The sequence below is a fragment of the Curcuma longa genome, chromosome 21, assembly GCF_044706935.1.
Source record: "Curcuma longa cultivar G26 ecotype Majalengka, Jawa Barat chromosome 21, ITB_CL_G26_1.1, whole genome shotgun sequence".
NCBI classification, from domain to species: Eukaryota; Viridiplantae; Streptophyta; class Magnoliopsida; order Zingiberales; family Zingiberaceae; genus Curcuma; species Curcuma longa.
In genome coordinates, this window is record NC_133881.1 from 13734524 (window position 1) to 13749593 (window position 15070).

At 43.1% G+C, this 15070-nt stretch overlaps 3 protein-coding genes and 1 pseudogene across 3 annotated transcripts; 2 read left to right on the forward strand and 2 right to left on the reverse strand.

Moving 5' to 3' along the window:
• The first annotated feature begins 2947 nt into the window (after positions 1–2947).
• On the forward strand, positions 2948–4086 carry LOC141814734 (uncharacterized; annotated as a pseudogene).
• On the reverse strand, positions 4058–6542 carry LOC141814735 (rhodanese-like domain-containing protein 14, chloroplastic). The gene is made up of 6 exons (XM_074702681.1): positions 6258–6542; positions 6132–6178; positions 5714–5806; positions 4895–5033; positions 4712–4814; positions 4058–4422 (listed from the first exon to the last, which is right to left on the reverse strand). Exons 1-6 carry the CDS (start codon positions 6436–6438, stop codon positions 4305–4307), a joined length of 681 nt encoding a protein of 226 aa, XP_074558782.1. The 5' UTR covers positions 6439–6542; the 3' UTR covers positions 4058–4304.
• A 250-nt stretch (positions 6543–6792) lies between these two features.
• On the forward strand, positions 6793–9001 carry LOC141814896 (pentatricopeptide repeat-containing protein At5g08510-like). Its single transcript, XM_074702850.1, has 2 exons — positions 6793–7731; positions 8246–9001. Exons 1-2 carry the CDS (start codon positions 6793–6795, stop codon positions 8840–8842), a joined length of 1536 nt encoding a protein of 511 aa, XP_074558951.1. The 3' UTR covers positions 8843–9001.
• Positions 9002–10170: 1169 nt separating this feature from the next.
• Positions 10171–13158, reverse strand: LOC141815226 (homeobox-leucine zipper protein HDG1-like). The gene is made up of 8 exons (XM_074703139.1): positions 12967–13158; positions 12626–12873; positions 12433–12550; positions 11699–12367; positions 11502–11603; positions 11204–11413; positions 10578–11138; positions 10171–10503 (listed from the first exon to the last, which is right to left on the reverse strand). The coding sequence occupies exons 1-8, from the start codon at positions 13156–13158 to the stop codon at positions 10171–10173; spliced, it is 2433 nt and encodes an 810-aa protein (XP_074559240.1).
• Between the last annotated feature and the right edge of the window lie 1912 nt (positions 13159–15070).

The following is a 15070-nucleotide window of genomic DNA, read 5'->3' on the forward strand; positions in this document are numbered from 1 at the left end:
CTTCTTCTTCTTTCTCTGATCACTCTGACATGAGGGCTAAAAGGCCTTCATCATTACACTAAAAAAGAGGGCTTTCTCCCCTCTTTCCTTCTCTTCCCTGCAGGTCTTTCTTGCGTTCCTTACGGTTTTTTAGGTTTCAGATCTTCCTTTTCTAATTCTTTTCTCTTGCCTACGCTTGATTTCTTCCTTTTCCTCTTAGTAATTAGCATAAACTAAAAAGCAAGGAGCTGGAAAAGAGGAACCCTAAAAACACTGGTAAGATCACTGTTCTTCCTCTCTCTCTCTCTTTCTATTCAATTAAACATCTGAAGAAGATGTCTGAACATGCATCTTGACCTCCAAATTCCAAGAAGGTCACGGCATCTTCTTTTCTTTACTGTTTTCCCTCTGCACGCACACACATTTACTCAACGAACCAATTAATCAGATATCTTCGAGGACCTCTTGTCGCCGCAGTGCTCTGTTGCCATTAATCCACACATATTGCATGGAGATGGAAACACGTGCGACAGTGGTGTTCCTCAGTTCTTGGCTCGTGTGAGGAGGATTACAGGTTATAACAATACTTATAATATATATTATCAACAAAAAGAAGAGAGCTTTCAAATCCAAGTCCCTCACACTGCCATTGGATCACATCAGCAGTTGCTGCAGTTTGCTGCCATCTTTTGTAAGGTAACTTAATTGCTTCTTCTTCTTCCTTTCACTGATATATCAGTTGCATCAGGTTGATGTCATCTGATACAACATCTATGATCATAAAGATATCTAGTAGTTTTCTCTTTCTTGTTGCTTTCAGTGGGTAATTAGAAGTCAAATACAAAGTAGTGTTTATTAATTTTACATGGAGGAGTTCTAAGTACTTTTGTGAGGATCGAGGCTTGCTCATGTTTGACTTCATAGGGTTTTGAGCATGAGCATACGTCAATGAGTTTTCTTTTCAAGGAAGAGATTGCATTGGGAACTATGCCAAGTGGTTGATTTTATGGTGTTTCTGTTGATTCTTACCAATATTGATTATTTTTATTCTTCACTTCCTTTGTAGAAGGAAATTATTTGTAATTTTAATTAGACTTAATATAAATTTTTAAATAATAACTTTAGATTTGATACTAATGTGACTTTGGTTGATGACCTAGAAAATCTTGTTCCATGGAATAAGGGCATTTTGTTAAGGAATGATTGATTGATGATTGCTATGGTCTATCAATTGTTAGGTGAAAAGTAGATGAAACATTGAGAACTATACATAAAGGAAGTAGATTCTCTTGTATCATCATCATCATCATCATCATATTAATCCTACATTGTGCATTAATAATCTTTAATGTTTAGATTTGTATTCTATTTGTTCATATTACATAATTTAAGCTCTTTTGGAAAATGGGACTAACACAAAGCTTTTTCATTGACTAAGCAAGGCAACTATAGGGTTGCAAAATTTGCTTGTTAATTAAGGCTTTTAAGTGTAACTAGTGTTTGAGACCTATGAAGGGGGAAGAGACCAAAAAAAACTTCAATCTCCAAAGTTTCACATCATGAGTTTTAAGAGTTTCTTTTCTCACTTTTTCATAGATTTCAATAGAATATACATCATGGGTATGTGTTTGGCTAGCATTCGAAATACTCTATATTTTATCCTTTCATGTCATATTGATTATTTAATTATGAGTGTGGTATGGTTTAAATAATATATATATATTTTTTGTCATATATTATTTAAAAATATATAGTGCCTTTCTTCTTTTGTTCCCTAGGGTGTGTGTGTATAGCACAAAAATGATAAAAGAGAAGCATATCATGTCATTACTTATAGATTACACATGGAAAAATTTATTGATCATTTTTTTATTTAAATAATGATGCACTATGTTAAATTATGATATAAACATTTCAAGATGTAGGAGCGTTCTTTTTTGTTTTTTTTCTTAATTGGGCCGGAATTATGGCCCAATAATGTGATCTTCTTCACATTTTGGCCCAAATCCATAAACGAAACGCAAAGAGAAAACGAAAAGAGAAGGAAGGCAAAGTGGACACGCAAGCATACACACGACCCCATGTCGCGGGGCCCACTGACAAGACGGCCATCCCTAGATTGCTCTCCCGCCGCTAAACTAGGATTTTGACCTGCTGCCGTGGCGTGGTCAAGTAAACTCACGACTGTGGACGCCGACGGCTGACGACGCCACATGCTTTTCAGATTGCCCCACGAGTTTTAAAAATATCCAATTGGACCCTGGAATTCTTTAACAAAATAAGAGCTTGAGTATTTCCACCAAGGCCTATAAATGAAATAAACAAAAGTTTTATGGGCGAATTTGATATTCAACTTAGTAATACTAAATCATGTTCATTAATAAAATATTTATCAAATTTATAAATAAATAAAATAAAATCAAACTTAATAGTCATCTCAATAGCTTTATTTCATTTTAAATTTAGTTTGCCTTATTAAATTAAGCTTGCACAAACCAAAAACTTAATTTGCCTTGCTCATCTGCCGTCCTGGTCCCACTTAATGTCTCAAAACAATTGTAAAAATATTTAATTATAAATATTATTAAATTATTAATTGACATAAATATAATTTTTAAGAGAAGTGCTCGAAAACTCTAGAAAAATAAATAAAATTTTAGTTTTAAAATTACCATGAAATAATAAAAGCGAGGCGGTTGTTCAGCCGGCCACGTCTCGGGTCTTTCCTACGCACCAAAACGGTTGACGTGGACAGCCGCGTCGCGGCCCGCCTCCTGCCACGTCTACCACCAATCCACCGACACGTCCACATTCGCTTCCCCCTACGCGTCAACTTTCGATTGATTCTCGGTTCCCTGTCGCTTGTATCCACCCGCCACGCTGTCTGTCACACGCGTGACGTCACGCTCTCCATTAATGCCGCTGGGACACGACACGGCGATCTCCTCCCTCCCCGCGACAGCATACGCCGTGGCGCTCACCCATGGAGAGACGGCCATGGACGCCGCTAAGAAACAAGCGCAGAGGAGGCCAGGAAAGAGATGGGCGAAAGGTGAGTCCCCACGCCAGCAGCTGCCATTGGTTATCAGGTTCCATCACCGCCATTGACAACGCGGCTCGCGATCCACCTCAACCAGCTGCCAGGATTTGAAAAGAAGTAAATTTGGAGCTTCGGCTGCTTTGCTCTGCCGCTGGGAGTAGTGGGATCAGGAATGGAGAGCGAGGAGCAGTCGGTGGCGGAGGAAGGCGATTGCTGCAGCTGGATGGAGGCGGAGGAGAGCAAGGACGGGGAGCGACGGAGGAAGCGGTTCAGCCAGGAGCAGATCAAGTCGCTGGAGACCATGTTCGAGACGCAGACCAAGCTGGAGCCGCGGCAGAAGCTGCGGCTCGCCGGCGAGCTCGGACTGCAACCCCGGCAGGTGGCCATCTGGTTTCAGAACAAGCGGGCGCGGTGGAAGGCGAAGCAGCTCGAGCGGGAGTACCGCAAGCTCAAGGCCGAGTAAGGCCTGGAGTACGACGCTCTGGTCTCCAGCTTCGACGGCCTCAAGAAGGAGAAGCAGCTCCTCCTGCAGCAGGTGAAAAACTCACCTTTCTGTGTCATTCCCCGCAACCACCACATTTCTCGTCATTTCCTATAATGCTTGGCAGGCGCGGGAGCTATCTGAAATGATGGAGAAAGCAGAGGAGGGAAGCAACAGAGATGGGGTTAAAGAGGTTGAGCACGGCCTGTGCGAAGGCGGTCAACCGGCGAACTCCTCCTTGATATCGACGGACGAGCCGCAGCCTTGCTTCACCACCACCAACTGGCCTTCCGATCAGTTCTTGTGCACCAATCCACAGTGGTGGGAGTTTTGGCCTCTGAGTGAATAAACCCACCTGCAAATCTGCAACGCAAACTCGAACATTTGCTGCAATAATCTCCTTCTCATGGCGGAAGAAGAGCACTGCATCTAATCAATGCTTCAAACAGATTAGTCTGTATAGTGTTTGAGTGGAAAACTTTGAATCTTCTTCATGAATCTGCTTAGTTCTCATTCATAGAACAGCATATGTATATGTAATCCTAAATGACTTCCATCGTGAATAATCAACGAGGTATTTGATTCATCCAACCACAGCACAAATTAACACAACTTTATCAAAGTCTGCAGCATCTTCGAGAGTGCTTAGGATCTTTTCATATAAGTTATAACAATCACCAATTAGAAGATTACACGATGAGCTGCCTTTGAGATTTCACCATTGAGAATTGATTAATATGTCTAACTACAATCTTTCATGAAACGAAAAAAACCATAGGGTACGCAGAATTTTACACTTTGGACTCATTCTTGCTCTGCTTCGGATGGTAAGCCTTCTTTGAACCAATTGTAGAGCCCTCCCTCTAGGTGAAATACATTTTTGTAACCATTTAGCACCAACAAATATGCTGCTATTAAGGACCTGTAGAGGGAAATAAATTGCTATTATCAAGAATCACAAATTTTACCATACTACAAGTTCAACTACAAGCCTTGGCTCTGTAATCTTGCATGAGCAAATTGCAAGCCTCTTGAAACACTAGCAATCAAGAAAAAGAAAAATAGATAAGCTGATTTTTATGTTTGTCCGTCGTTGGTTGTTATCTCCTGCAGTAGTTTTCCTAATATCTACAAATTCATAGGTTGGGCTCCTCATATTTTTGTGCAATTTTAAAATGAATAAAGTTGATTTGTTGATGATGGCAAGTTACCTGGATTGCTGACCTTCTGGAAGACTTTGTGATGGCTTCATGGTGCCTCCAGTGGAACATGCTACTATGATTTTTGCATCTTTATCAAGTTTGGACTCCACACCTGTTTGCTAACAGAACATTCATCAGCAATTTCGCAAATGTTCACTAGGAAGACTGTTTGTGTGTAGGGCAAGAGATTACTCTGCATAAACTCAGGGTTCTCTTCTGTGCCAGCGAAAATGCCAAAGAAAGCAAAAGCAGCACGCCGAGCAATATCCCATGCTGTCCATTCCTTAATAAGCCTGTATATTTGTACATTGATAGCACCTGGTGGATGAGCCTAAAGAAATTGAAGAGTCATTAAGGGAATGAGATTCAAAATCATAGAAAGACGAAGATTTCAGCATAAGACTACTCAGAAACATGGTGAAGATAATAATTGCTTTCTGAAGATTTGACGATTTCAAATAGAAACATCAATTTATGCTTCCACAACAGTTAAAACTGTAATCATCACTATGCTGCCTCTCCTAAGCTGTTTTGCGATATCAATAAGTAGTCAGGCTGTCAGTAAACGATCTAGTAGTGATATGCTTATATGGATCTTATTGTTAATGAAGCAGTCAAACAAGGATATGTTTAAGAGTAGAAACTATTCATGTAATGTCACGCAAAATATGAACCAGCCAATCAAAGCCAAAATTTAAACCATCTCATTTCGACTTTTAAACAAGAAAGCAACTTAATGGGAATCACAATTACAGTCTTCTCCTACAGTTCACTTAATTGTGGAGGAAGACATGATCAAGGTATTGTGGAAAGGCTATTCCTTTTCTGAATTTCCATAGGTCCAAGGATTTGAACAACACTACAAGTAACACCAATATGATAGAAAACATCAATGAAAAAGAATCAACCACCTAATTCCTCATGGGACATGGCACACACGTTTGCATTATGAACCATGCTTTTTATAAGATAAAATTAACTGTAGGTTGCAGTTTGAGTAACAAAGCATACCTCCTTAAACTCTGCTTCAGGCCGGACATCCAAAATAACGAAATTGTTTTCCTTTTGAAGACGCAAGGCTTCCTTTACATCAACACTGCGAACCTGCAAAAATCATACAATTAAACATTGAGGTGGTTTGAATAAGTACGTGAATGTCACCACATATACTTCATCCGAGATGCAAATTAAGATCTTTGCAGAGAAAGAAGGGGAAAAAATGACCTTTTTGACAAGATTGTGGTATTTTTCATCAAAGATTTCATCCTTATTATCTACTACTGATCGCAAACAAACTACGCCATCGGGGAAACCCTAGACGCGTCTCGCAGTAGATCGATGATTTTAATCATCTTAAACCCAGGATAAAATTGTATTTTATCGGTCAAAGGGAATAATAAAGATGGATTAGGGCAGAAAAGACAGATACCCTCTTCTGAAGTAGAACATCGCGCTTGATCTTCCAGTCTTCTTCGGCTGCGTCCAAACAAGGCGCAGTAACAAGTCACCAACTTGATAAAATAGACCATGCGGATTGGAACTTGATGGAGCGTACCAGGAGATTTCGCAGGCTTAGTGGCGGCACTTCTGACGCGGAAGCTGCGTGAGGCAGAGCGGGGGTGAGATCCGAAGGAGGCAGCAACTGCCGGAGTCGAGGAATGAATGCGAATCAAGTCAGAAGGCCAACGGGGTCGGGAGAAGGAGCAACTCGGATTCAAGGCGGCAGAAGCAAGCATTTTGCTACAGTTGCTACTTGCTTATGCACTACGTCTGTAGGATTGACAATGGCGGATCGAAACGAGGAAATGGAAAGATTTGGGGGAAAAGATCGAGAAAGGTGGCGCGCGATATCTCAGTTTGTGGTGGAGGTTGCAAAGCCTCCCTGTTCCTGAGAGCCCACCAAATCTTGATTTGGTCTCATTATAAATGTGAAATAGTTATATTGAAAATAAAAATTGGAAAATTAAATCCTTTTAATAATATTATTGCACGAATTCAAATTCTTAAGGCGCTACTATAAATTAGAGGTGATCAATTCCAGAGAGATGTGTGTTTGGGGCGAGACAGGCAACAGGCTTGGCCTGGTTCAGATGAACCAGATCAAGCAGATTCATGGCTTCGTCCTCCGCAATGGCGTCGACGACATCCAGGCGCTCGTCCTCCAGCTTATCCACCTCCCCAGCCCCAACCTCCGCTACGCTCACGCCCTCCTTCTCTCCCACCCCAGCCCACCCTCCACCTTCCTCTACAACAAGCTCTTCCAGGCCTACGCCCGCGGCGGCGGCGGCGGCGCCTCATTCGAACCCTGCGCCGAGCTCTTCGCCAGCATGCGCCGCTCTCCAAACCCGCACACCTTCGTATTCCTCTTCTCTGCCTGCGCTGCCTTTGCCCGCCCCGGCCACGGCCGCGCCATCCACGCTCGTTTCCTCCTCTCCGGCTTCCCTTTCGACGCATTCGTCGCCACCGCCCTCCTCGACCTCTACGCCAAGTCCGGCCTCCTCGACTCCGCCCGCCGCGTGTTCGACGAAATGCCCACGCGCGACGTCGCCCTATGGAACTCCATGATCCGGGGCTACTCCCGGTACGGTGATCTGGACAAGGCCAGGGAGTTGTTCGACGCGATGCCGTTCAGGAATGTCATCTCCTGGACGTCAATGGTCTCGGGGTACACCCAGAATTCGCGGTACGAGGAGGCTATCAATGTATTCTCGAGGATGTGGGAGGAAGGAGAGGTGAAGCCTAACGAGGTGACGCTTGCAAGCGTGCTGCCGGCCTGCGCGCATCTTGGGGCGATGGAACTGGGAATGAAAATTGAGGCATATGTACGGAACAACGGGATGCTTCGCAACGTATTTGTGTGCAATGCTCTGCTAGAAATGTTCGCAAAATGTGGCGACATCGAGCATGCCAAGAAGGTGTTTGATGAAATGGGTGTGATCAGAAATTTGTGTTCTTATAACACGATGATCATGGGACTGGCGGTGCACGGGAAGTGGCACGAAAGTCTGGAGCTTTTCCAGGAAATGCAGGTACACAACATAGATTAACCTTTATTTAGATCAAAAGTCCATGCCTTTTTCAAGTGCAACAAAGTATAATTTTGCAGCTGTTTCTATCTCTCAAACTATTTTTTTGTTGATTAACCTCATTGTTCCTTCTATCCCTGATTACTTACGTTGTTTATAAATGCATATATTCCAATTATTATCCCAATTGTTGCATGCTGATATGCACCAAATGAATTTTTTAAAGAATGATATGCATCAAAATAACCTTACTCTGTTTTACCCTGTCTGTTTTTAAGGGGTATACTATATAACTTGCTCGAATATTGTGATGAACATGCAAAACATACGTCAAAAAAACCTGTGAAATAAAGCTCTTAAGGTAATATAATTGATTGGCTCTTTTCCTATTTTGTAAGAAGCAATCTAAGTGTTTTTCGACAAATATCTGTCCTATCTTATTGTTTCTACTGCAATTCTTTTATTCTATTTGGGCTTTCGTTTGTGATACTATTAACAAACTGTTCGTTGACGATAGGCAAGAGGAATTAGCCCTGATGACATTACACTGGTAGGTGTTCTTTTGGCTTGTACTCATGGAGGACTTGTAGATGAGGGACAGATTATCTTTGATTCCATGGAAAAGGACTTTCGCATTACTCCTAAATTGGAACACTATGGTTGCATGGTTGATCTATTAGGGCGTGCTGGATATATAAAAGAAGCCTACAGTCTGATAACTAGTATGCCAATGGAGCCAGACTCAGTTATATGGGGTGCTCTACTAGGTGCTTGCAGCTTTCATCGAGACGTCCAATTAGCAGAAATTGCTGCTGAATTCCTATATAAACTCGAGCCTTGGAATTCAGGAAACCTTGTTATTCTTTCCAATGTGTATGCTTCATCAGGGAGGTGGGCTTCTGTTGTGAATGTTTGGAGACTGATGAAAGGAAAGCAACACAGAAAGTCAGCTGGTTATAGCATTATTGAATTGGATGGAAATATGCACAAATTCCTTGTGGAGGATAAATCACACCCACAGTTTGAAGAGATTTATACTCTCTTGGATGAGATTACAATGAGTATGAGACGATTTGGTTACAAGCCTAATCGGAATCTCCAGGTTGAAAGCTAAGAAGAGTAAAGATGCCACTAAGGTTGACTGTTGCCAACAAACTCTGAAGCGGTATACAGTGGTGGTGAAAACATGGCCTTATGAGACATCAAGTTTCCCATATTATTTGAGTCAATGATGTATGAAAAAATTGCAGCTATAGAAGCTCCTCATCACACAAAAATTTGACATATTTCAGTTTAATATAAGGGAAAATCTGGACGTCCTAAATCTGGTGCTAAAGAAGCAATGTGACAACTGAGTACAACATGATGGAATTATGAAGTTGCAGGTAAGAATTTCATTCTTCAGGATGCTTACATCTTTGTGTTCATTTGTCCATGGAATGAGGAATGTAGCATAACATGTTCTAACTTTATTCAGAGTTGCAACTATGACTTCACTTGTGTCTCATGGTAATCTAGGACACTGTAGGGCGACACTCTTGTTATGTTTGTTATTGTTTATGGTATACACATTTTGAGTCAAGTGGGTTTGATCCTGCTTGGGTATCCAAGATTTAGATTATTATTTGTCACCATGATGTAATATGGTTAAATACTCTCTTCTCCTCAAATTCTACAGGTTTTATAGGCTTCATATTTGTCTAAAATAGCATAGTTTTTTTTTGCTACTTTCAACTTTTTAACTATCAATTCAAAGATCATGGCTGTGCTTGCAAAACATTTTAACTTCACTGAAACTTCTACATTTCTATCCACTATTTCTAGAGAAAGGTATGATGAATACACCATCTGTCAGCGAACTTGGAAGCATCTCCGAAAGCATTCTTTCTACTGGAATGGTGAAGCATTTGTTGAAATCAGTATCGTGCTTCTGCAAGAATAAGCCAGTGCCTTGCTCATCTCACCACAAAATCAAGGTGATAGTTTTTTTTTTTCTTTCTTTTCTCTATTTATTGGTAATCCCTACAATGTTTGACAAATTGTTCATCTATTTCTCTAAGCATGGATTTCATTAAACGAAATTTTGTGTACACTATTGTATGTTTAATATCAATGATATATTATTTTTGAGTTTCTATGATGACCAAAGAGATTACTTTTAGATTGTGCAGTTCTTTGTGGTACTCTGATGAACTAATCTATCTTTTTCTTTTTCCTTACAAAATGTTAACATCCAAATTTAAATTGAAGCTTGTCAATACAACAATTGTCTTGAAATCAATCAATAAAAATATATATAAACATGCAGGAAATTAATTAATGGAGCATGAGCTGAATAAATTCTAAGAACAAAACAACATTTTGGGTTTGATTTGGAGTCGTCGATGCAATTACTGCCCATCGACTCCAATTGATTATTAATTCCTAAACAAATCGATCATCTCAGTTGGTAATTATATTGAGGGCGATTTGGATCTTTTGCAGGGTGTGAGAGACGAGGCCGTTGATCATCTCCACCGCCTCCGGCGTCACACTCGCCGTCCGGTGGCTGACTTGGAATCCCACGGTCAGCAGCGAGCCTGAGTTCAGCCCGCCGGCTCCGGCCATCCCATCCGGAAGGATGGCGAAGCCACACGGGAGGAGCCCCACGTGCGCCGGGTCTCCGCCGTTGTTCATCACTTGGTGCATCGACCCCACGTCCACCGGTGCGTAGATCACCATCGCATCGCCGGAGGCGTCGATGCTCGTCTCTTGAATGATCAGTTGCTGTGCCGCCTGCAAAATAATTGATGCTATTTAGATTGATTATCGAAGAGGATTAATTGAGCAAGGATCGATCGATTAGTTACGGCGGAGCGGAGGAGGACGACGGCGTTGGCCTCGTCGCGTCCCATGGCGAGGTGAGTCATCCTGTAAAGTGGACCGTCGTCTCCGAGCACATCCCACTGGCTCCGGCAGCTCTCGTCGCGGAGGAAATCAAACAGCCGTCTGGGCGCCACCGGCATCCACACCGCCGTCGAAGCGCAGAGCACGATCCCCGGCGTCTCTCCGGCCTCAGGAAAGCTCTTCCTCGTCATCAAGCTCGATGTGGCGGCCGCCAACGCGGTGCCGGCGATGTGATTATCCTGCTCCACCTTGCGCCACTCTCCGACGGCCGACGCGCACACGCCGGCGGCGAATGCCCGCGCCATCCTTTGCGCCAGCTTCAGCATGCTCAGTTGCGCGAGCATCATGCCGGTGTCGAGGTCACGGCGAGCGATGGAGGACGTGAGAAGGTCGACGACCTCGCAACGGCGCCGCAGGGCGGCGACCCAGCGGCCAGAGCCGAAGGCCATGCCCGAGCGGAGATGCTGCTTGTACATTTCACTCACTTGCTCTTCGTCATACTCGGTATGTTCTACCCACGTCACCTGCACCATCCATAAATTGATCCGTAAACCGCCGGAGATTGATTCAGACCAAGAAAAGCTCAAACCTTGGAGTAGCCATTCGCCATATCTTGCACCAGGCAACCGGAAGGCAGACGTCGGCAGCTCGCCGGGATTACCCCGCAGCCGTTCCTGATGCCGTCGACGGAGACGTCGACGATGGTCCAAGTGCCCTCCCCGTGCTGCTTGCAGAACCGGAGAAAGCGGAGCTCGCGGACGGCCACCAACGGCGACAGCACTTGCAGCTCCGCTTGCATCTTTAATTAATTAATCAAGACATCACAAATTATCTTCGTTAATTGATGAGATTAAATGCGATTTGTGGGTTAATTATAATTTGCTCACGATTTGCAGCGCTCCGTCTCTTGTTCCAGCGACGCCGGGGGTTATGACTTCGTCGACGTTCGCCGCGGTGACGATGCAGGGGAACATTTCAGTCCATTTATTCTGCGTTTAATCAAAAATAATAATGATTGTTTTCTTTTTTTTTTGTAATCGGGAATAAAAAATTTGATTTTTGTATGAAAAAGATGGCTACGTACGGCATCCATCATGGTGTCAACGAGAGCGATGGCGCTTATGAGCACCATCCCCGACTCCCTCGTCGCCTCCGACGTGTATCCCACCGGCGACAGCCCCGTGATGCGGCGGTACTTGCAGTACTGCTCATAGTTGAGCGTCTCCGCAGCGCCGTCGAAGCCGCGAACCCAGAGCGGCTCCTCCAGCTGCGCGATGGCCACGAGCTCCTCCATCGCCGCCAGAGCTAGCTCCACAAGCAAACCCCGCTCGCCACCCTGCATCCCCGGCGGCGGCGGGATTACGGGGTTCACCATTGCGTTGTAGTCCGGATGGAAGGCGCCGACGGGAGGTGGAACCAAGGAAAGCCCGCCGGCAGCGTAGTTGCCGGCCGCGACGGAGGCACCGAGCTCGAAGATGCTGCTCATCGGCGGTGCTGCAGGGACGGACAGGGAAGAGAACGACTTGCCGATGAATCTGCCGGCGAGGGTGCAGACGCGGTCGAGCTCCTCCTTGAGGCGGGCGTTCTCGATACGGAGGTGCTGCTCCTCAGGCGAGATCTCGCCGAGCGTCGCCGGCATGCCGCAATCGGGGCACCGAGGGTTGACCATCATGTCCCGATAATGCACGTTCTCAGCTCGCAGCTTGTCGTTTTCCTGCCGCAGTATCGAATTCTCGTGCCTCTCGATTTGCGTCTGCAAATTTACCAAATCAAAATCCAATTTTTAACCTAAATATCACACCAATTATATGATTGCACCTTCATTTGCGTTCTTCTGTTCTGGAACCAGAACTTGATCTGCCGAGGCTCCAAGCGGAGCCGCCGGCTGAGCTCCTGGCGTTGCTTATCGTCCGGGTGAGGGCAATCCTTAAACATCCTACATTAAGAAAGTCGAATAATTAAGTGCCGATCGAAAATAAACTCAAATAGAACCTCGATCGATCGAGCTTACGCTTCAAGTTCTTGAATCTGTTGCGGGGTGTGGCGGTGGTATCGCTTCCTTCGGCGGCGATTACTACTATTACTCCCCTGATCGGCATCGTCGCCGGAGATGGCGTCCAAGTTTTCGCTCCCTGACCTGCTATCGTCGTCGTCTTCCCTGTTCCTGTTGCTGGAATATTCCGCATGTTCCCTGCTGCCGACGCTGCCCGAGGCGACGCCGGCCATCATCCCATTATTCTGGATGTCCACGTTCGATTGCTACTCCATAAAAAGACAACAAAATTAAGCGCCGTCATAGATTAACTCGAAAACCATTAATGTCGTTCAAATGGATCGAGATGAATTAATTACCAGCCCGAGAGCGAGGCCGCCGTTGGCAACAAATCCAGGACTCGCGAATCTATGCTGCGTTGGCTGAGTCAACTCTCCGGCAGCCACCGCAGCGGCTGCCCCCGCTTGGCTGTAGATTTCGGATCTGTCGTTGTCGGATGCACTTCCAAATTTCTTCGTTGTCGGCGCTTCCTCTTCCTGACCTCTCATCATGATCTCGCTAATTTTTCTCTGACCAAATAATCATTCAATCAATTCCATTCATGGAGCGATATTTCCATCAGCCATTAAAGGAGTAAAACAAAGAAGAAGAAGATAAATATCAGATTAAAACAACAAAAAAAAACAAACTTTTCAACCCCAAAGGTTCCATCTTTGACGTAAAAAAACCGACAATAGAACTCCCAAATCATGCAGAAATGGCAGCAGAGGGAAAGAAATTGCATGAACAATTAATCTAACCAAAACAACAGCAACATCGAATTAGCAAATCAAAAAACAAACGCACGCTTCCACTCCTCTTCGCTCAGACTAAAACCAAAGACAAAATACAAAGCGCTGACTCCTCTTCGCAGTGTCGTCAGTTTGACTTCTTCATCCCGCAGTCAAACAGCATTAAAAAAAACCTCCTTTTGCAGAAAACCAATCACGAAAAAGGATAAAAATTAGGGATGCGAGATCATTCTCTTACATCCGACAGGAAACCGATCGAACTTTGCAGATGAAGACGACTGCGGCGTCGCAGTGATGGCGACGGGGCAAAGATCGAGGAACAAGAAATGTAGGGGACTGGAGGAGATGAACTTTTACTATAAGAGAACAGTCGAACACGAAATGACGTTTTTGCCCCTAAACCGGTTCGATCGAACCGGAAAAATCGACACCGTCGGATGGAGATCTGACGGACGAATCATCCCGTTCAGCCGAATCAGGAAGGCGTGGAACCGGGGGGATTAATTTAAACAAAACGAGGCATTAAGCGTATCGCCGGATACGCTGCAGCCCGTATTGCACAGCTCCACACTAATTTAAGAAATCTATCCGTCGGATGCGGTGATGGAGAAGGAAAGATAGGGTCAGGATTGGACGCGATCCGGGAAAATTTTTGCAAGCTCATTTCATTCTAAGAATTGATTGATACCAAAACTGGCATCGGATTGGCTTTGGTAAGTTGCCATTTTAACTACGATTTTTACAGCAAGAGATTATAATACATATGCGGTATTATAAAAGTAAAAAATAAAATGGGGAATTATTAATTCGAATAATTCTACTTATTTAATTTTTTTTGGAAATTAAATCGCACATGGAAAATGACTGAACTTAAATGATATCTTTTCCAACTTGCTATTTGTGGAGAAATATTAATTTATATTATCAAAATAAAAAAAATGGAAGGGTAAACACCAAACATTTCATAATAATTATTAAACATAGATTAAAAATATTAAAATCATAATTAAATTATATATAAATAAAAAATGAGAATATCGGATATAATTCAGTCATTATTAAATTAGATATGGTGCAATGGTCTGCAGAAGATATTAAAAAATAGTATTAAATAAAAAACAATTTTAGAGATGATCCAATTAATGATTGCATGATAAAAAATTAATTATTTTGTAGCAATAGTTAAATTAATGCAAACTTCTTTAAATGAATCCATTTGGAGACTTGCCTTCTTGCTAAACCTGCCTACATAATTATTATTTTAGTTATTTAATTAATGCAACACTAAATATTGTTTAAATATGAAAATAAATAAAAAAATTGTGGAATAAGAAGTAAGGAGTAACTTGCAGGTTGACACCTCACTAGCTACTTATTTTATGTCACTTACTAAAAAAATTTAATTAAATTGAATAGGCAACTCGATCCATTTAAAATCTTGTGAAGTTTTGATCATAATTTTTGACATTTTTATAAAATTAAATCATGTTCTTGTAAGAAATTGATAGTGGGTCACCACTGTTCTCTTTGGTTGCACGATCGTAGTTCTCCGTATTCTAATCTAATAGAGTGTTTGATCTCGCGCATTCGTATGGATCTTCTATCTGTAAAAATTTGACAAAGCTTCTGATCTTGCAAACCCCAACTAATCTCATGTCTGTGAGTCAACACC